Genomic DNA, 21,269 nt, shown 5'->3' on the forward strand with positions numbered 1-21,269 from the left:
TCGTCTCTTTCATTTCGTTTGTGAGCTTCTCTGCATTAATTACTCTAGCCATCAATTCTTCCACTTTTTTTTCAAGATTTTTAGTTTCTTTGCGCTGGGTACGTAATTCCTCCTTTAGCTCTGAGAAATTTGATGGACTGAAGCCTTCTTCTCTCATCTCGTCGAAGTCATTCTCCGTCCAGCTTTGATCCGTTGCTGGCGATGAGCTGCGCTCCTTTGCCGGGGGAGATGCGCTCTTATTTTTTGAATTTCCAGCTTTTCTGCCCTGCTTTTTCCCCATCTTTGTGGTTTTATCTGCCTCTGGTCTTTGATGATGGTGATGTACTGATGGGGTTTTGGTGTAGGTGTCCTTCCTGTTTGATAGCTTTCCTTCTAACAGTCAGGATCCTCAGCTGTAGGTTGTAGCTGTAGGAGATTGCTTGAGGTCCACTCCAGACCCTGTTTGCCTGGGTATCAGCAGCAGAGGCTGCAGAAGATAGAATATTTCTGAACAGCGAGTGTACCTGTCTGATTCTTGCTTTGGAATCTTCCTCTCAGGGGTGTACTCCACCCTGTGAGGTGTGGGGTGTCAGACTGCCCCTAGTGGGGGATGTCTCCCAGTTAGGCTACTCAGGGGTCAGGGACCCACTTGAGCAGGGAGTCTGTCCCTTCTCAGATCTCAACCTCCGTGTTGGGAGATCCACTGCTCTCTTCAAAGCTGTCAGACAGAGTCGTTTGCGTCTGCAGAGCTGCTGCGTTTGTTATTATTTACTGTGCCCTGTCCCCAGAGGTGGAGTCTACAGAGACAGGCAGGTTTCCTTGAGCTGCTGTGAGCTCCACCCAGTTCGAGCTTCCCAGCAGCTTTGTTTACCTACTTAAGCCTCAGCAATGGCGGGCGCCCCTCCCCCAGCCTCGCTGCTGCCTTGCCGGTAGATCACAGACTGCTGTGCTAGCAATGAGGGAGGCTCCGTGGGTGTGGGACACTCCCGGCCAGGTGTGGGATATGATCTCCTGGTGTGCCTGTCTGCTTAAAGCGCAGTATTGGGGTGGGAGTTACCCGATTTTCCAGGTGTTGTGTGTCTCAGTTCCCCTGGCTAGGGAAAGGGATTCCCTTCCCCCTTGCGCTTTCCAGGTGAGGCAATGCCTCGCCCTGCTTCAGCTCTCGCTGGTCGGGCTGCAGCAGCTGACCAGCACCGATCGTCTGGCACTCCCCAGTGAGATGAACCCAGTACCTCAGTTGAAAATGCAGAAATCGCCGGTCTTCTGTGTCGCTCGCGCTGGGAGTTGGAGACTGGAGCTGTTCCTATTCGGCCATCTTGCTCCGCCCCCCCTCAGTTCCTTTTCTACATGAGCAAAACTCTGACAGCTTTTACCCCAGCACTGGTAATTACTATGAGACTTGGAAAAGTCACTTCAACTCCCTGAGCCTCAGTTTCTTTATTTGTAAGATGACAATGTTAGACTCCATAACCTTTTAAGCATTCATGCAACTATGTATTTCTTTGCTTGTGGGAGTATAGAAGGTTCTGGGAGGATCAACTGTACTGTATGGATATCCTGGGTCTATGAGGGTCAAGAAAAGCCCAGGTGTTGAGTGAGAAAAAGGGAGCAGAAATGGTATATGGCGTGAAGTTTCAGGCAGACACCAGGATCAGCTAAGCTATTTGGAGATTGTACTCCAATATTCTGATGTAAGTAATCTTTGGATTAACTAAACTTTCTTAAATTGAGGCTTCTTTTGACACCACATTCTGTGGATTCATACATTTTAGGTTTGAATGGAATAAAATTAAAGCCTTGAAAAACAAAGAGTTAATGTAACTGAATGTTTGCTCTATGGGTCCTCAAAGGCCAAGAAAACCTAACAAAAAATGGTGGTGAGGAACGAAGATCATACAACTCAGACCTCTAAACTCCTGAATGTTGTGTTTCTTATGTTCCTATTCAGTTCAAATTTAACCGAGATACCCATAAACTGAACCCTCTTCTCTTCTACTGTCCTAAGCTAACCCGCAGAAAACCCTCCTGGGGATGCTTAGTAAGCATGAAGAATAAAGTGTCATGAAACAACGAAGGAAAAGATCCTTTGAAAATTGAAAAACACTCCACAAATATATGATTTTTATTATTATTCATCTGTTTAAAGTGTAATTTTGGCTTAACCACAGACATGACTTCAGGGAAGTAATTCATCAGCTCTGCCCTTCATATAAAACAAATGCAGTCATGGATGGGAAAGATTAACTAGAAAATGATGGTGAACGTCTTTGAAAATTGAGGGTCACTGTGATGCTTATTAATTAATAGTAGCCATACAATTGTGATGTTATAAATAGCTTTACATTCGAGCAGCACCCAGAGTAACCTGCTATTTTTTTGCTGGTTGCCATTTTGATTTAGTCCATTCCTCCACTAACCTATAATTAGCACAACACCCTGGAAAATTAATCCAGCCTGGTGACTCAACATCAGGGAAATGAAACAGACTTCTAAATCATGTTAGAATTAAATTGGAGCCCGAGGGCTAAGTCCTCATGGTTTCAGAGGGAACTAAGAGCCTCAAGCCCTGATTTTTCAGCTAAATATAGGGGAGTCCATCTTTCTAAACAACTGAGTTTCAACATTGCTATCAAGGTACACATATTCCTTATTAGAATTTTCAATCAGTTATAAAATAAGAAAGAGAATTGCAAGCTGTTACATTATGACTATGTATTTTCAAATATTCCTTGTAAGAATGTGGCTTTGGAGAAGCTAAACCTGCTAACCAAATTAAGATAAACTGCCCCAATCTCCATCTCCTGGCAGAGATTCTGGGGTCAATCTGAGCAGGAGGATTTTGAGGGACTGGACTGGCAGAGGAAGTCTTCTGCTAGAAACTATGCAATCACTGGCCAGGCGCAGTGGCTCCAGCCTGTAATTCCAGCACTTTGAGAGGCTGAGACGGGCGGATCACAAGGTCAGGAGATCGAGACCATCCTGGCTAACACGGTGAAACCCCATCTCTACTAAAAAAAAAAATACAAAAAGCTAGCCGGGCAAGGTGGCGGGCGCCTGTAGTCCTAGCTACTCGGGAGGCTGAGGCAGGAGAATGGTGTGAACCCGGGAGGCAGAGCTTGCAGTGAGCTGAGATCTGGCCACTGCACTCCAGTCTGGGTGATAGAGCAAGACTTTGTCTCAAAAAAAAAAAAAGAAACTATGCAATTGCTGAAATCTGAGCATTCTCAGAGCCCATGGAAAGAGGTATCCAATAGCCAGAAGAGACCACATGCAGATCAAAAGCAATATGGAAAGCTGGAATATGGAACCAGCTATCCACGAGCAGGAAGATGAAAATAAGTGTCGATGGGGTAAAAATGGACTGTGTGGGCTGGGCGCGGTGGCTCACGCCTATAATCCCAGCACTTTGGAAGGCCATGGCAGGTGGATCACCTGAGGTCAGCAGTTCGAGACCAGCCTGACCAACATGGTGAACCCTTGTCTCTACTAAAAATACAAAATGAGTCAGGCATGGTGGCAGGCACCTTTAATCCCAGCTACTTGGGAGGCTGAGACAGGAGAATCGCTTGAACCTGGGAGGCAGAGGTTGCAGTCAGCCAAGATCACACCACTGCACTCCAACCTGGGCGACAAGAGTGAAACTCCATCTCAAAAAGGACAGTGTGTACTTGGGGCACTTCTCCCAAAACAAGCTTTGCTTGCTTCTCCTGACATATATTGTCACGGGTAGGTCAGTATGCTGAGTTAAAGGCTAGGAACTAGGTCATCAGATAAATAAATAGATCCTTTCACCTTTCTCTTTTTTTGCTAAATCTTTTCACTTTCTAAATTAAATAGCCCCAGTGTCCTTTCCTTGTAAATGTTTATTAGCTTTGGCTGTTTTATTTCCAATTGTTTGCATGGGATATGATTGTGGAAGCCTGCAGGCAAACTTTACTAGTTTTAAATTTCAGCTCATCTAAGGCCAAAGCCATCACCTTTCCTTCTAGTCAAACTTTGACTTCAGAAAATACCACCAGTATTGTTTCAATTGCTCGGCCTTAAAATCTAGTAGTCTTGGCCAGGCACGGTGGCTCAAGCCTGTAATCCCAGCACTTTGGGAGGCCGAGACGGGTGGATCACAAGGTCAGGAGATCGAGACCATCCTGGCTAACACGGTGAAACCCCGTCTCTACTAAAAAAATACAAAAAAACTAGCCGGGCGAGGTGGCGGGCGCCTGTAGTCCCAGCTACTCGGGAGGCTGAGGCAGGAGAATGGCGTGAACCCGGGAGGCGGAGCTTGCAGTGAGCCGAGATCCCGCCACTGCACTCCAGCCTGGGCGACAGAGCAAGACTCCATCTCAAAAAAAAAAAAAAAAAAAAAAAAAATCTAGTAGTCTTTCCTTTCCCTTGATCATCAACTCTAATTGCCAGATCCTGCAGAATTTACCTTACTTCTGCAAGCTGCTTTTCATTCTCATCACCCAGCTGCTTATTTGATCTTTTATATCCAATGCACTAATGCTAGTTTAATCTTCTTAAAGCACAGCTTCAATCATGGTATTCCCCGACTCAAATATTTAATGGTTGCCTACTGCCTAATGAATCAAGGAAAAGTCCTGGGTTTGGCAGTCAAAACCTTGGTCTTAGCTCCCATGTCTCCTCTACTTGACAATCCAGTATCATGCATTTTTTAATGCTGCGACTACCAGATATAAATCCAGCTCGACTACTACAAGTAAAAGGTATTCCAAAGTGGAGGCAGTGGAACCAATTTGCAGTGCCCAGGAAATAGGTCTACCTTAGTGATGGGGGCTCAGAGCAACTCGTTGCTGCTGCTGCTGCTGCTGCTGCTGGAAAAATAACTAAAAGCTGATGTTGGGTTGTCATTAGATCAGTCACTCATCAGTCACATTATTTCTTATGTGAAGGACAATACCACATGAAATTTCAAATGACTCTCCATTTGGGAATATACTGTCTTTACTGAGGGATAGGGAAACTTAAGAATTATCTTTTCTCTTCCTTCTTTCAGCCTTCTCCATTGTAAATACTGACTTTTTAAAAAATTTTTATTTATTTATTTATTTATTTTTTGGCAGTACAGACTCAGAACCTAGATTCCTATAAAAGTAATTGCTCTTGGCCAGGCACGGTGGCTCATGCCTGTAATCCCAGTACCTTGGGAGGCCGAGGGGGGCAGATCACTTGAGGTCAGGAGTTTGAGACCAGCCTGGCCAACATGGAGAAACCCCGTCTCTACAAAAAATACAAAAATTAGCCAGGCATGGTGGCATGCACCTGTAATCCCAGCTGCTTGGGAGGCTGAGGCAGGGGAATCACTTGAACCCAGGAGGGGGAGGTTGCAGTGAGCTGAGATCACACCACTGCACTCCAGCCTGGGCGACAGTGAATGAGACTCCATCTCAAAAAAAAAAAAAAAAAATAGGCTGGGCGCAGTGGCTCATGCCTGTAATCCCAGCACTTTGGGAGGCTGAAGTGGGCAGATCATGAGGCCAGGAGATTGAGACCATCCTGGCCAACATGGTGAAACTTTGTCGCTACTAAAAATACAAAAATTAGCTGGATGTGGTGGCACTTGCCTATAATCCCAGCTACTTGGGAGGCTGAAGCACAAGAATCACTTGAACCCAGGAGGCGGAGGTTGCAGTAAGCCAAGATCATGCCCCTGCACTCCATCCTGGCAACAGAGTGAGACTCCATATAAAAAAAAAAAAAATTTAAAAACAAAAGTAATTCCTCTCTTTCCCCAATATTATCACTAAGCTTTAAAAGAAAATATTAGCAAGCTGAATCCAGTATCATAGGTAGTAAATTATACATCTCGACCAAGTGGGATTTACTCCAGGAATGCAAGGTTGGTTTAACATCTGAAAATCAATTAAGGCAACACATCATATCAATAGAATTCTTTTAATGGCATGATTATCTTAATAGATGAAGAAAAAGCATTTGGAGACAAAGATCCAATGCCTGTCATGATAAAAACAAAATAATAATAAAGAACAGGTCACAGTGGCTCACGTCTGTAATCTCAGCACTTTGGGAGGCTGAGGCAGGTGGACCACGAGGTCTGGAATTTGAGACCAGCCTGACCAACATGGTGAAACTCCGTCTCTACTAAAAATACAAAAATTAGCCATGCACCATGGCACTCCAGCCTGGGCGACAGAGCAAGACTGTGTCTCAAAAAATAGTAATAATAATAATAAAAAGGAGAAAAAGAACAAAAGAGAAGTCTGTCAACTTGATACAGGCATCCATGAAAAAGCCATAGCTAACATCATTCTTAATGGTGAAAGACTGGGTATTTTCCCCATAAAATAGTAGCAAGACATGGATGGCTGCTCTTACCGCCTCCATTCAACACTCTACTGGAGGTTCTAGTCAGGGCAATTAGGCAAGAAAAATAAATAAAAAGCATCCAGATTGGAAAGATATATAAGATATATTATCTTACATATCTTTAATATACAAGATAACAACATGATCTTGTGTATTAAAAATCCTAAGGAATTCACAAAAACTATTATAAATAATAAACAAATTCAGCAAGGTTACAGGTTACAAAATCAATATATAAAATTCAATTGTATGTTTATACATTTGCAATGAACAATCCAAAAATGAAATTAAGAAAACAATTACATTTGTAATAGCACCAAAAGGTAAAATATTTAGAAACAAATTTAGCTAAAGAAGGATAAGACTTGGCTGGGTGTAGTGGCTCATGTCTGTAATCCCAGCACTTTGGGAGGCCAAGGAGGGTAAATCACTTGAGGTCAGGAGTTTGAGACCAGCCTGACCAACACAGTGAAACCCCATCTCTACTAAAAAAAAAATATATATATATATAAACGCTGGGCACAGTGGCTCACACCTGTAATCCCAGCACTTTGGGAGGCTGAGGCAGGCAGATCACCTGAGGTCGGGAATTCAAGACCAGCCTGAACAACATGGAGAAACCCTGCCTCTACTAAAAATACAAAATTAGCCAGGCATGTTGGCAGGAGCCTGTAATCCCAGCTACTTGGGAGGCTGAAGCAGGAGAATCACTTGCACCCGGGAGATGGAGGTTGTGGTGAGCTGAGATCACACCATTGCACTCCAGTCCGGGTAACAAGAGCAAAACTCTGTCTCAAAAAAAAAAAAAAAAAAAAAAAAAAGTCAGATACTTAATACTTATTACTAGGTATTAGAGAAGATGTGTAGAAATCAAAACTCTCATACACAGTTGGTAGGAATATAAAATTGGAAAAATGTGGCAGTTCCTCAAAAATTTAAACATAGAGTTAACATTTGACCCAGCAATCCAAGTCCTAGGTTTATGTCCAAGAGAAATGAAAACATATGTCTACACAAAAACTTTTACTTAAATGTTTATGGCATTATTCATAATATCCAAAAGTTGGAAACAACTCAAATGTCCATCATGAATAGATAAACAGAATATCCATATAATGGAATACTATTCAGCCATAAAATGGAATGATCTAGTAACACATGCTACAACATGAATAAATCTTATAAAGGTATGCTAAGTGAAAGAAGCAAATTCAAAAGATCACATATTGTAAGATTCCATTTATTTGAATTTTCTAGAATAGGCAAATCTATAGAGATCAAAAGTAGATTAGTGGTTGTTTATCTCTGGGGGGGTTGGGGGAAGTAGGGAAATGGGAGGGTGATAGCTAAAGGCTACAGAGTTTCCTTTTAGGTGATGAAAATGTTCTGAAATTGCCAACAGTGATAGTTGTACATACCTGTGAATGCACTGAAAACTAGAATTGTATATTTCAAATGGGTGAATTGTATGGTACGTAAATTATGCCTCTCAAGAAAGCTGTTATAAAAAAAATCAATATTCAATTAGAGTATTCAAGGTATGAACGTTGATGACGATTTTCTGGTTGCTGTTTTTTTTTTTTTTTTTTTTTTTTTAAGAAAAAACAAACATATAATATATAATGGATACAGATTTGTATCCATCAAAATCCAGTACATTCAATATCATTTTACTTTGCTTTTTCTGAAACAAATTAAAACTTACCTGAACCTTCATTTGCTAAAATATTGAGACATTGAATTATAGTTATAATTAGGGCTCCCCTACTTACCTTCCAGGAGGATTTATTCAGGTTGCAGGGTTCCTCTGCAGTCAAGAGCATCAAGAAGGGCTCACTGGCACTTGGTGGGTACTTCCTGATGCTTTTGACTGCAGAAGAACTGGTTAACTGGTGAATACTGGTTAACAGTGAAAGAACAACAGTCTAAGCTTGCACAGGCTAAAGTACTTTGAGGAAAGGTGGTTCTGCTGCTCCTCTGCCCTGCCCTGCTAGAGACTGAGGGATTTTCCAAGACTAGAAGCCCTGGGACCCAACCAGTCACTTCTCTTTGAGCTCTTTCTACTTCCCGGGCCACTGTGAGCCAGCAATACAGATCAGCTTGCTTACGACCATCCCTCCTATGGAGAATAACTAGAAAAGGTGGGAACAATACAGGAAATATCAGTTTGAAGGCACTGGAAAGTTTCTAAGAAAATGTGAGCTCAGAGGACCAATCCCAAAGAGAAAGGAAGTACAGAGAGGTGAACCCATCACTTGGTATTGCTTTTCCTTTGACATTTTTGCTGATTCTTAATCAGCAACTGAGAAGCCCAAAAGCTGAAGAGAGCTTACAGGGCTGAGATGACAAGAACTGGAGATCAGGAGCCATTAAAGAGGAGGTACTCTGGTAAACACTATAGGATTTCATTTGATATGGTAATATGTTATATTGCTGGCCGCTAGTGAACCAAACCTTCCAGGATTTATGCCTGTGGGTGGTCCTCTTCACATTGGCTCTGGGCTTAGCCATGGGATTTGTTTTCTTTTGTTTGTTTCTTTAGAGACAGGGTCTCGCTGTATTGCCCAGGCTGGAGTGCAGTAGCTATTCACAGGTGTGATCACAGCACACTCCCTCCTCAATCTCCTGGCCTCAAGCAATCCTCCTGCCTCAGGCTCCTTAGAAGGTAAGACTACAGGTGTGCACCCCTGCATCTGGCTCATGTGATTTGTTTTTATCAATAGTACATTAGTGAAGGTGAAAACAAAGATTAAATATGCACTTGCTCACTGGGACTTGTACTTTTGGATTTCTCCCTGTTAGAATCTAGCCTCCATGCTTAAGTCAAGGTTATCCCAGTGGAGAAATACGCCATGTGGAGAGGCCCTGGGGGATGGAATACTGTATAGAGATGCTATGTGAAAGGTTACCAAAATGCCCCAGCCCAGTGCCCAGCTGAATGCAGCTTTACAAATGATCCCAGCCAACACCAAATGGAGAACTGTCTAGTCAACCCAGACAATTACAAGAAATCACTATTGTTTTAAGCCACAAGTATTGAAGTGGTTTGAGATACAGCAATAAACAAGTAAATCAGCTGGGAACCCTAAAGAATCCTACAAGTAAGGATGGGCCAAATATAGACTAGCCCTCACAAAGACTGAGGTCCAGCAAACCCACAAAAACCCTCCTAATCTCTGATTGAATTAAATTGCTTTTTTTTTTTTTTTGAGGCAGAGTCTTGCTGTGTTGCCCAGGCTGGAGTGTAGTGGCACGATGTCAGCTCATTGCAACCTCTGCCTACCAGATTCAAGTGATTCTTCTGCCTCAGCCTCCCGAGTAGCTGGGACTACAGGCATGTGCCACCATGCCCAGTTAATTTTTGTATTAGAGACAGGGTGTCACCATATTTGCTAGGCTGGTCTCAAACTCCTGACCTTATGATCCGCCCGCCTCGGCCTCCCAAAGGTTGCTTATTTTTTATTTTTTACTGCAATAAGTCTTTATTTTTCATACAGGGTGCCACTGTAGGTAACCATCAGAGAACATATTGCTATTTTCAAATATGCAGACTGAACAAAAGCATTTTAGCATGCTGCCTTACCATACATAGAAAACTGGTGAACATCTTCAGACACTAAGACCAGGAAATAAAATGAGTTAATGCTATTTGTTGATACGTTTATGAATCATTCAGCAGTGCTAATATAAGCTATATTTACCTGCAAGCAGAATTACAATCACTCACTCTGGCAGCACTGGGCAATTCTAAAATGTAGGTCTAGTGAAAGGTAGGTACAACCAGCAAGCAAGCAAGGATCAGATGCCATGTCTACTTCTGAAAGCAGAGACTGATTTGGAACCAGGCTCTGCAGATTTTAAGAATCAATACAGCCACCTTAACAGCTTAATATTGAGCTTCCCTTACTTGGTATGTTGGCAGTCAACAAAAGTGAGAATTTCTGAAACAAGCTAAATAGGATTAAAAAGCAAAATGCTGTCCAGGTAACAACAGAATTGCTGCTTCACAACTTTTGCCCAGTTCTCACCTGTTGTCTTACAAAAACCTCTCATCTGGTAAGTTTTAGTGAAGACCTCTAGCGACTGTAACAGACTTTTCTCAACCCAGCTCTAGATACTAAGTATCAGAAACAAGGCTTGTAAAGTGGATGTGTCCACAGGAAAGTGCAGTGTTTCTACTGGAGGTAAGTGTCAAGTTTCCTCTCCATGTTGCCAAAGGAATCTGCTCCCACGTAATCAGCCTGGCCCTGTTCCCACTGCTCCTTCCATTCTTCTGAGGATACAAAAGCTGTGCCATAGTGGGGATCTCCCCGAGAGAGATGTGATATGGCTCCTGAGACATCTTCCACATTTATGTATGAGCAGTTGCCTTTGACAAGGCCAAATTGTTGAAGTAGAGGTAAAATGATGGTGGTAAAGATGTTCCACCAGGATGAGAAACTCTGAATGAGTCATGTTGGGATGGTGGGACTCACTTTTGACACTTTTTGTTTTGGGATCATAATTCCATGGTTTGCCTCGTCCCAGGAAATGCACAACTTTGGCACTTCTGCCAAACACTTTAAATGCTGGGAGGTAGAAATATATAGAGATGCGACTTAGGCTATAAATAAACAGCAGGTGTTTTCTGATATCTGTTGTTGCCCAGCTGTTAAAAAACGTGTTCTGTATGCTTTGTTCCCCACCATCAAAACTACCTTGCTCAGAAGCAAGATGCAACAGCTGATTATATGTTTCAACTGAAGGCTGATCAATTCAGAATTGAAGCAGTCAGACCACCCTGGGTCAGGTGCTGCTGACAGTTCTTCTCTCTCAAAAAGATCATCAATATTTGCTGGGACCAGAGTATCTGCATCCATGAATACACATTTTGAATAATATGTAAGCGACCAGCAGTGGACCTTTGTCAGCGTGACACCCAACTGTGACCTCTTCATTAAGCTTAGATGAGCAGAATCACCGCTGTCCAAGACATCTACCATGATGACTTCATCAAAGACTCTCTCTCAAACTTTTCTCATGGAGTCTGAGACCTGTGGAGTGGGGAGCATGACTAGCCTCCTGGTGGTCCTGTGCTGTTTCAGAGATGAGTCCGGGACCAGGGCACCTTTGGTGTAGGCATCATTTGTGGTCAGTGTCACAAAGGCCTGATATGTCATGGTGCTGCCAGAGGTGCAGGTGGGCCAGGGCAACCACAGGCTGGTGGCTCAGAGAAGCCAGTGCCTGGAGGGAGTGTGGCCAATGAGGAGGCACGGTGGGACTTAAGTCGCTTATTATATGTACTCCCAACTGCTTGTTGAAACTAAAGTGAATCCTCCCTTAAATAAGGTATCAACTAGAACCTCAGGTCATCTCTATAGTTTTTAAAACACAATTTTCCATTTCAAAAAATCTATGCTGATAAAAATATAAGAAGTGACTGATAATCAAGAGAAAAATCAGACAATAGAAACAGACCCACAAGAGATCCAGGTATGGAAGTTATCAGACACAAACTATAAACAGCTGTGATTAATGTTTGCGAAATTAAATGACAAGATAGCTTCAGCACAGATGTGGAAGTCATAAAAAATTAAAGTGAATTTATAGAAATAAATACAATAACTAAAATTAAGAACACAATAAGTAGACAACAGCAGATTAGGCCAGGCGCGGTGGCTCATGCCTGTAAGTCCAGCACTTTGGGAGGCCAAGGCAGGTGGATCATGAGGTCAGGAGATCGAGACCATCCTGGCTAACATGGTGAAACCCCATCTCTACTAAAAATACAAAAACTTAGCTGGGCATGGTGGTAGGCACCTGTAGTCCCAGCTACTTGGGAGGCTGAGGCAGGAGAATGGTGTGAACCCAGGATGCGGAGATTGCAGTGAGCCGAGATCACATCATTGTACTCCAGCCTGGGCAATGGGGCAAGACTCTGTCTCAAAAAAAAAAAAAAAAAAAAAACCCAGCAGTTTAGATATAGCTGAAGGGAGAATTTGTGAATGAGAAAAGAGGCAGAAAAAAATATTGAGATGAGCATGAAGAGAGAGAAGAATATAACACTTTAGGAGGCCAAGGCAGATGGATCACTTGAGCCCAGGAATTTGGGACCAGCCTGGACAACATAGTGAGACCCTGTCTCTACAAAAAAAAATTTTGAAAATTAGCCAGGCAGATGGCTCATGTCTCTACTCCCAGCTACTTGGGAGGCTGAGGTGACAGGATTGTTTGAGCCCAGGAGATTGAGGCTGCAGAGAACTGGGAACACACCACTGCACTCCAGCCTGGCAACATTGTGAGACCCTATCTCAAAAAAAAAAAAATCATAAAATAAACAAACAAACATAGGAGACAAATGTGATTTGGTGAAAAAGGTCTCATATTTATGTAATTAATGTCCCAGAAGGAGAAGAGAGAGAGAATGAAACAAAAGCAATATATGAAGAAATAATGACCAAGAATTTTCCAAGCTAATGAAAGACCTCAAACCACATACTCAACAAACTACAAACTCCATTGAAGATAAACACAAAGAAAGCCACATCTAGACATATCACACTAAAACTGCTTCAAAGCAAGACAAAAGACAAAAATTGTACACTGCATAAGAAAATAAAATTCAACTTTTCATTCCAAAGTGGTTACCTAGGAAGGCTAACTGGTTTTATCTCCTTACCGGGTTCTCTGCCTTCACTTTTCCTCCTTTCTAAACCATTCTCCAAACTGAGTTAGGATGATCTTTCTACAATTTAAGTAGCATCATTTCTGTCCTCTACATAAGTGTTTCTGTGACTTTCCATTCCCTCAGAATAAAGTTCAATTTCCTTATTGCAGTTTAAACGGCCCTCTTGGAACTGGTGTCTGTCCACCTTCCTAGCTTCTTTTCTCACTACTACATGTTGAATATCTCTCATCTGAAATGCTTGGGACCACAAGTTTTTCAGATTTTGGACATTTTTGGATTTTGGAATGTTTGCATATACACAATAAGATATCTTAGGAATGGGACCCAAGTATAAACACAAAAGTCATTTGTTTTATACAAATCTATACAGAGTCTCACTCTGTCACCCAGGATGGAGTGCAGTGGTGTGATCTCGACTCACTGCAACCTCTGCCTCCTGGGTTCAAGCGATTCTCCTGCCTCAGCCTCTTGAGTAGCTGGAACTATAGGTGTGTGCCACCATGTCGGCTAATTTTTTTTTTGTATTTTTAGTAGAGATGGGGTTTCACCACGTTAGCCAGGATGGCCTTGATCTCCTGACCTTGTGATCCGCCTGCCTTGGCCTCCCAAAGTGCTGGGATTACAGGCATGAGCCGCTGCGCCCAGCCTTTATACACACTTATACACCTGAGCTGAAGATAATTTTATTTATTTATTTATTGAGATGGAGTCTCTCTCTGTCACCCAGGCTGGAGTACAGGGGAGCGATCTGAGCTCACTGCAACCTCCACCTCCTGGGTTCAAGCAATTCTTCTGCCTCAGCTCCTGTGTAGCTGAGCTCACAAGTGTGCCACCATGTCCAGCTAATATTTTTATTTTTTCAGATGGAGTTTCACTCTTGTTGCCCAGGCTGGAGTGCAATGGTGCAATCTTGGCTCACTGCAACTTCCATCTCCTGGGTTCAAGTGATTCTCCTGCCTCAGCCTCCCGAGTAACTGGGATTACAGGCAACCACCACCATGTCTGGCTAATTTTTTGTATTTTTAGCAGAGGCAGGGTTTCACCATGTTGGCCAGGGTGGTCTTGAACTCCTGACCTCAGGTGATCTGCCTGCCTCGGCTTTTCAAAGTGCTGGGATTACAGGTGTGAGCTATCACTCTCTGCCTGAAGATAATTTTATATTAAGTCGATGCAAAAGTAATTGCAGTTTTGCCATTAAGAGCAATGGCAAAAAGTGCAATTACTTTTGCACCAACCTAATACACATTTTTAATTTTATGCATGAAACAAAGTTCGTATACATTGAACTATCAGAAAGCAGAGGTGTCACCATGTGAGCTACTGATGTAGACAATCTGTGATTATCTGGCATCACCATCACTCCTGACTATGAATATGTATGCTACCAATAAGCAATTTTTTTCTTACACCATTCACACTTAAGTACTTAACAGTAAAAAATATGGCATATGCTTAATACAGTGAAAGAATAATGTATTCAGCATACCTAAACAGGGCAGTATCATCCCCAGAATACCTGTATTAGCTGTTAAACAACAACAATAACAAACAATGGCAGGCTTTCAGTTTCCACCCATGTTTTGTCTGCAGTCTATCACATGAAATCAAGTGTGGAGTCTTCCACTTGTGGCATCATGTCAGCACACAAATTTTCAAATTTTGGGGGCTGGGCATGGTGGCTCACACCTGTAATCTCAGCATTTTGGGAGGTTGAGGGAGGCAGATCACTTGAGGTCAGGAGCTTGAGACCAGCCTGGCCAACATGGTGAAACCCTGCCTCTACTAAAAATACAAAAATTAGCCGGACATGGTGGCAGATGCCTGTAATCCCAGCTACTTGGGAGGCTGAGACAGGAGAATCGCTTGAACCTGCGGCAGAGGTTGCAGTGAGCCGAGATGGCACCACTGCACTCCAGCCTGGGTGACAGAGTGAGACTCCATCTCAAAAAAAAAAAAAAATTCAAATTTTGGACTGGGTGCAGAGGCTCACATGCCTATTATCCCAGCACTTTGGGAGGCCGAGGTGGGAAGATCACTTGAGCTCAGGAGTTTGAGACCAGCCTGAGCAACATGGTGAAACCCCATCTCTTAATAAGAAAACAAAAAAGAATAAGAAAATAAATTTTTTTCCCCAGATTTCAGGTTAGGAATGCTCAATCCATATCTCTCTAGAATTCTATACTCCACTGGCTTTTAATTCATCCAAATTGCTTTATTTTCACCCACAACAGGACCTTTGCACATGCTGTTCCTGTTCTTTTGAACTTTCTCTCCTTATTTCATACTCCTTTTCCTGGCTTTCCAACCTTATGTCAGATTATAGTTTGAATGTCATCTTCTCTGGGAAACTTTTCAGTTTTCATAGACTTGGTAATTACCCCCACAGAGGGCAAGAATTTGCCCCTTAAGTCCTGAAATTCCCCCATCAAGGTACCTATCATGCTTGATGACTATTATTTGTTGATTTCCCTTTATTATAGACGGTAAGTTCCAAAGGGGCAGAAATTGTGTAATGTTTTTCTCACAGTTGTCTCCCTAGTCCTCAGCCTGGCTCAAAGTAGATATTCAATAAATAATTTGAAAAACTACTTATTAACATTAGAAAACCCTCAGTCTTCAAGATAATTCATCATACCTTACTTCTAGATGTAGCTATTTTTTTTTCTTTTTCCTTTAGAACCTTTCTAGAGAAAGAGGTATGGGAATTGAATGTAATTTAAATTTTTAAAAATCCTTTCAACATTTTCTAGATTTTACTGCAATAAAAATAAAAATGTAAATGAAAATTATGAATATTCATATCATAGGCCCCACCCCTGCTATCCCAATTCCACAGTTTGAAGTACTCATTTGCTTTCTTATATGCAAAAAAAGTATGATTATACTACTCGCATCCTCAAATGACACTCTGCCTTTTCAGTCACTCCAGGATCCGGTTCCAAAATGGACTTCCTTGTTTTTTGTGGCCTTTTGTGGCTCCTTTCCAGTTTTTATCACAGACTTTGTTTTTCTCTGCTTCCTTCTCTGCTTCCTCTTCTCAGCTAAGCACAGCTTCCTCTGTCATGTTCTATAAACCTGCCACCGTTGATGAGTCTTTTAACGTGCCATCTGATTCAGTTGGCTCTCTCATGACCTCTTAGATTCAACCTCAAATTTTAGTGACAAACAATTTTTTCGTTACCTGTTACTTCGTCTCTCCTTGTAATTCATTTCTTAGTCACTAACTCTTCAAACACAGGGCAGAATTGAATGCCCTCACTTTGCCATCATCAAATTTTTGTTTGTGCCAAGAATAGTACCTGGCACCTAGTAAATAGAATCATTTTTATTCTATTTATTAAATTTATTGAATATATTATTTATTGAACTATTTATTGAATAAATTTATTCAGATCAACATTTAAAACTTCATTGTGTACCTAGAAGTTCATACTTAATAAAATTTTATTTCAATATATACATTGTGACTCAAACCAATTATAGGCATTCCTTCTTGTCATTGTTGTTCAGAAGTATGAGAAGGTTTCCTTTTGTTACTTTTAATTAAAAAATTAAGAGACTTTATTTGCTTTGGATATGAGGTCTAGGCTTTATAATGTCGCATTTAATGGAAAAAACAAATACAGTAACTTCATTTAAAAGTAAACAATAGTGACAAATCCACCCTGTAAATCAAATTGCTGGTGTTTATAAATATAGGTGGCAATTTACCAGGTACGAAGGGTTCGTGGTCCAGGGGAAAATATGCCAGCAGAGTGCAGAGACAATGTCTGGGTACTGGCACTAATTTAATATTTGGTGTATGTGGAGATCTTAGTGAGTGCTGGTTTGGCAACAGTAGGGGTTTGATGGGATGAAAAAGAAAGGTTAGTTGGATTTCAGGTTCAGGAAGAAACCAGGATGAGGACATTACAAGATGAATTCAGCAAGTATGTAAGAATAGGCATAGGAGATGAACTCAACAAGAACGAAGGAATAGATATCTGAATCTTGGGAAAGGGTGGGAAAATAACCTAGAGAACTATGAACTGAAGGAAATTGAAGAGGAAAAATAGCAAGGACTTAGGCCCAGGACGGCTTTGAATGCGGCTCAGCACAAATTCGTAAACTTTCTTAGAACACGATGAGAGTTTTAAAAAATTTCATCAGCTATCATTAGCGTTAGTGTATTCTATGTGCTTTCTTAGAACATGATGAGAGTTTTAAAACATTTCATCAGCTATCATTAGCGTTAGTGTATTTTATGTGTGGTCCAAGACAATTTTTCTTCTTCCAATGTAGCCCAGGGAAGCCAAAAGATTGGACACCGTTGGCTTAGATGGTGGAAGTCAAGGGAACTAAACATATGGCCCCAGAGTGCCAATGCCAAAGGTGAGAGAGAAGAGAAAGCAAAGAAAGCAGGCCTTCAAAGGGGTAGACGGATGCTCAAAGGTGGAAAGAAATAGGGATAGGATGCTGCCCAAGAGGCAGGGACAAAGAATCAGAGCCAAAGACTGCGGTGAAAATGTGGGAAGGCGATGTCCACGATGTTGGAACGAGTCTGTGGCCGAAGTAACAAGAGTCTGGGTTTCTGGAGGTTTTCACACAGAGAACTGGGATTTAGATTTCGGGCTGAAAAAATATATTTTGGACTCCCAGGGGATTTCAGGGTAAGAGTTCGGTAGAGTTCAGTCAGTTTGGCGGAGACAGGTGGTCAATCTTGAAAGGAAAATTCGGACGACTGAGAATTAATTTCAACGTGTTTAGGGTGATTTCGGCAAGGGCTGGCGGGGCTAGGGTCGAGTGTCAGTGAGCGTGAATTTCAGCTCAGGTGATCCACGCGTCTGGTTTGGGCAGGAATTTCTGTAGGCAGCCAGGCGTATTCAGGCAGCGTTGCGGGTGAATCTGCGTGGGATGAGGGTGGATTTCCTTCAGGACTGCGGTGCATTTCAGGCCGGGGTGTAGGTGCCTCACAGCCGCGGCGAGGGAATTCCCTCTAGGATGCGGGGAGGCTGGTCGGGCGGCGCCGGCCAGGGAGGGGAAGTCCAACGGGGGCTAGGAGAGGCTCGGGGAACTCGGACCGAGGGAAGCCGCGTCGCGGCTGCGGAGGCTCGGCCGGCCAGGGGATTTCGGCGACGTTCGGCGCTGTGAGCTGCGCGGCGCGGCGCTGCGGCCCCTCCCGCCCCGGGGGAACCTGTTGCCGGCAAAACGGGCGGGCGGTGGCGACGACGGAGGAGCCTCCCTCGCCTCTGCCTGGCTGCGCGGCAGCCCTTTCACCTTAGGCACGCTCCGCGGCGCGGCCCCTTTCTCGGCTCCTTCATTTGAAACAAACAGACTACGCCGCAGCCACCCCTAGGCAGGCAACGGCGAGCACGGTCACCTCCCGTGCCGCTTCCGGGAGCGGAGGCGCGGCCCCGCGGCCCGGGGAGGAGGAGGCGGAGGGGGAGGAGGCCAACATGGCGGCGCGCAGGGCTGGGCCGAGCAGCCGCCGCGCCTGAGCGCCCCACCGCCCTAGCTGGGCTCGCAGAACCCACGCCCGCACCCAGCCTGGCCCGCGGCTGCGGAGCACGCGGGGCAGGAACGCAGGGGCCAACCTGGGCGCGGAGGCGGCGCGGGGGGTGCGCCGCGCGGTCCGCCAGGCCCGGGACCCGTAGCTTCGCCGTGCGTTCGCCGGGGCGGCCCGGAGGCCCAAGCCATGGAATCGGAGGAGGAGCAGCACATGACCACGCTGCTGTGCATGGGCTTCTCGGACCCCGCCACCATTCGCAAGGCCCTGCGCCTGGCCAAGAACGACATCAACGAGGCCGTGGCGCTGCTCACCAACGAGCGGCCGGGCCTCGACTACGGCGGCTACGAGCCCATGGACAGCGGCGGCGGCCCCAGCCCCGGGCCCGGTGGGGGCCCGCGGGGCGACGGCGGAGGTGACGGCGGCGGCGGCCCCTCCCGCGGCGGGAGCACTGGAGGCGGGGGCGGCTTCGACCCCCCGCCCGCCTACCACGAGGTGGTGGACGCGGAGGTGAGGAGGGGCAACACTAGACCTCTGTGGGAAGCCACTGGGCTGGAGTTACTGGGAGGGGACACACCCCGCTGGGCTTGGTGTGGGAAGAGGGCATTCGGCGGGGGCTTTAGTGGGGGCGGGGCGGAGACAGAAGCCCCAGGCTCCAGTTGGGGACCGAAGTCACTTGATTGGGGTTAAGTGGGGAGAGGGACCCTTAGGAGAGGCGTGTAAAAGGGAATTAGGGATGCCGAGAGCAGAGCTGTGGGTTGGGGTGAGGAGGGGTCCCTTAGGCTTCCGGCTATGCACGCAGACGATGGGGAGGAGGTTCCAGGACTATCATCCGAGATGGGAAGACAGACACTCGAGCGTATGGTGAGAAGGATGCATGCAGTAGGGCGTCGGAAATGGGGTACTGGTGCACTAGGCTAGGTCGGAGATTTTGTGGCACGAGGTTTCAGTGAAGGATTGGCGGAGGCACCAGGTTCAGAGTCAGAAAAAGTGGTGTGGGCCGGCCGGAGTAGTGGTCTTTGACAGGATCACAGGAAAACTGTTGGGGTTAGGAATGAGGTTGGGGTTTTAGTCAAGGATCGGAAAGAGGGGACATTGAGTAGGATTTAAAATGAAGAGGGAAGGGGCCGGGGCCAGGAATGAGGACTTGAATAAAGTCTGGGTTGTGGGCACTGGACTTGAATAAGATCACGTATTAGAGCAGTGGGGATTGCACTGAGAGGGCAGAGGTGGGAGGCCTGGGCAGGGGTGGGAGCTGAGGAGGGTCTAGGCAGGGAGGGGAACTGGAATTGGAAGATAGAGCTGGGACCAGGTCTGGGTAAAGAGGGAGTGCTGGTCATCGGTAAGGTCAGAAATGAGAGAAAACTAGACTGGGGAAAGAGATTGTAGTCATATTGAGGTGCTATGCAGAGGGGCACGGAACAGGGTGGGAGCCCAATGGGAGTGGAGGAGGAGTCTTGGGGCTAATGACTTTGATCAGAGACCTCAAGTCTAGGTGGAGAAAACTATGCCTGTTTAGTTTGGGGTGTGAGCAAGGAACATGGGGGAAGAAAACGGACTCTTCTACAATGAAGAAAAAAGATCAACCAGAAGCAGCAGTGCTTTTGAATAATTACTTTGCAGAAACATAGCTCATGGCAGGAATTTCGGTCAGATTCGTTGGGCAGTTCATTTCAGGGGCTGGTAGAGCAGCTTGGCCTGACCACAGAAAAGCACAGATCTCAAATTATTGGGATTGCATTATTAGGTAGAGATACGAATTTGGAAGCTTAGAAAAGCTAAGCCATCTGAAAGACTTTTTCCTGAGCAGTTTTATATCCTTTTAATTGTATGCTTTTGCAACAGTTCCTGGGGCTGAAGTAGCTTGAGCAAGAAGGTGGCACTTAAAAAAAAACTGGTTTCTGCACAAGATTTCTTTGGCTTCCACACTTTGACACAGTTGCTAGATTGCCCCTGTAACCCACTAACTCAGCTGTATCGTTGACTAGTATTTGGAAATAAATATTGTTATTATTCCTAGTTTGGGAATTTTTTAAAATTCCCATATAATTGAGTAACCGTACTTAAGTCACTTTAAGAAATGAGCTTTTCATTGCCAGTTCCTATCACTCCTCCCTTGTTCCTTCTAGTTTTGACCCAGTTTTGAAATCAAGAAGAAAGCCGTTGCTTTTTCAGAAGGTGTTTGTATAACTGCAAAGCTCAGTGTATCCTCATTATGTGAGAAATTTGATTCTTTTTTTCTTTTGTCATACCTTTTAATTTCCTGTGATTGGAAAATCAATTTAAATTACAATGCTTGGTGCATTCATGTTAACATTAGCGCTAACCTTAGCTTACTGCCAGTACATGTAAGTACAAAGAATTGGGAGTGGCTTCTTATGTGAATGGCAGGCTAAGGAGTTTGGTTTGCGGTAAATTAAAATCCATAAAATCTTCATCTTTTCGAAGCAGTGCATCAAGTCCTCATTTCTCCTAGACCTGTGGGTTTGGCCTGGGGGAGGGAGGCTGCACTGTTTACTTTTTAGAGTTCTAGAGGAGCTGGTGACTGAGGCTGCTTTACCCAGGAAGCTTGTTGGCAGAGGTTGGCAGGCTGACACTTTCCTGACACACAGGAGCCTTTTGGGAACATTTAACCCAGAGTGTGCCTCTGTGGTTTAAAAATCTTAATGCATGCCACCTATGCAACTTCTTGGTCATCCTTGGTGTACACAGTTGGGAAACTGAGGCTCTTGATCTTGGGAAATAGGGAAAGGCAATAAATATTATCCAGCATCTACAGGGTGTCAGGCCCTG

General features: G+C 44.3%; 1 protein-coding gene and 1 pseudogene across 3 annotated transcripts in view; one reads left to right on the forward strand and one right to left on the reverse strand.

The window, feature by feature from the left end:
- Positions 1-10,499: 10,499 nt before the first annotated feature.
- Positions 10,500-11,483, reverse strand: LOC103224754 (glycogenin-1 pseudogene; annotated as a pseudogene).
- Positions 11,484-18,119: 6,636 nt separating this feature from the next.
- The window catches only part of USP24 (ubiquitin specific peptidase 24), a 147,310-nt gene continuing 144,160 nt past the window's right edge, over positions 18,120-21,269 (forward strand). For 2 of the 3 annotated variants that reach the window (XM_007978600.3, XM_038000478.2), the window contains exon 1: positions 18,123-18,986. In XM_007978600.3, the coding sequence (XP_007976791.1) occupies positions 18,666-18,986 (321 nt within the window). In that variant the 5' untranslated portion in view covers positions 18,123-18,665. Of the gene's footprint in view, positions 18,987-21,269 lie in introns of all 3 variants that reach the window. The other variant, XM_038000483.2, reaches the window with a different exon arrangement.

Source organism: Chlorocebus sabaeus, chromosome 20 (assembly GCF_047675955.1).
Source record: "Chlorocebus sabaeus isolate Y175 chromosome 20, mChlSab1.0.hap1, whole genome shotgun sequence".
Classification (NCBI taxonomy): Eukaryota; Metazoa; Chordata; class Mammalia; order Primates; family Cercopithecidae; genus Chlorocebus; species Chlorocebus sabaeus.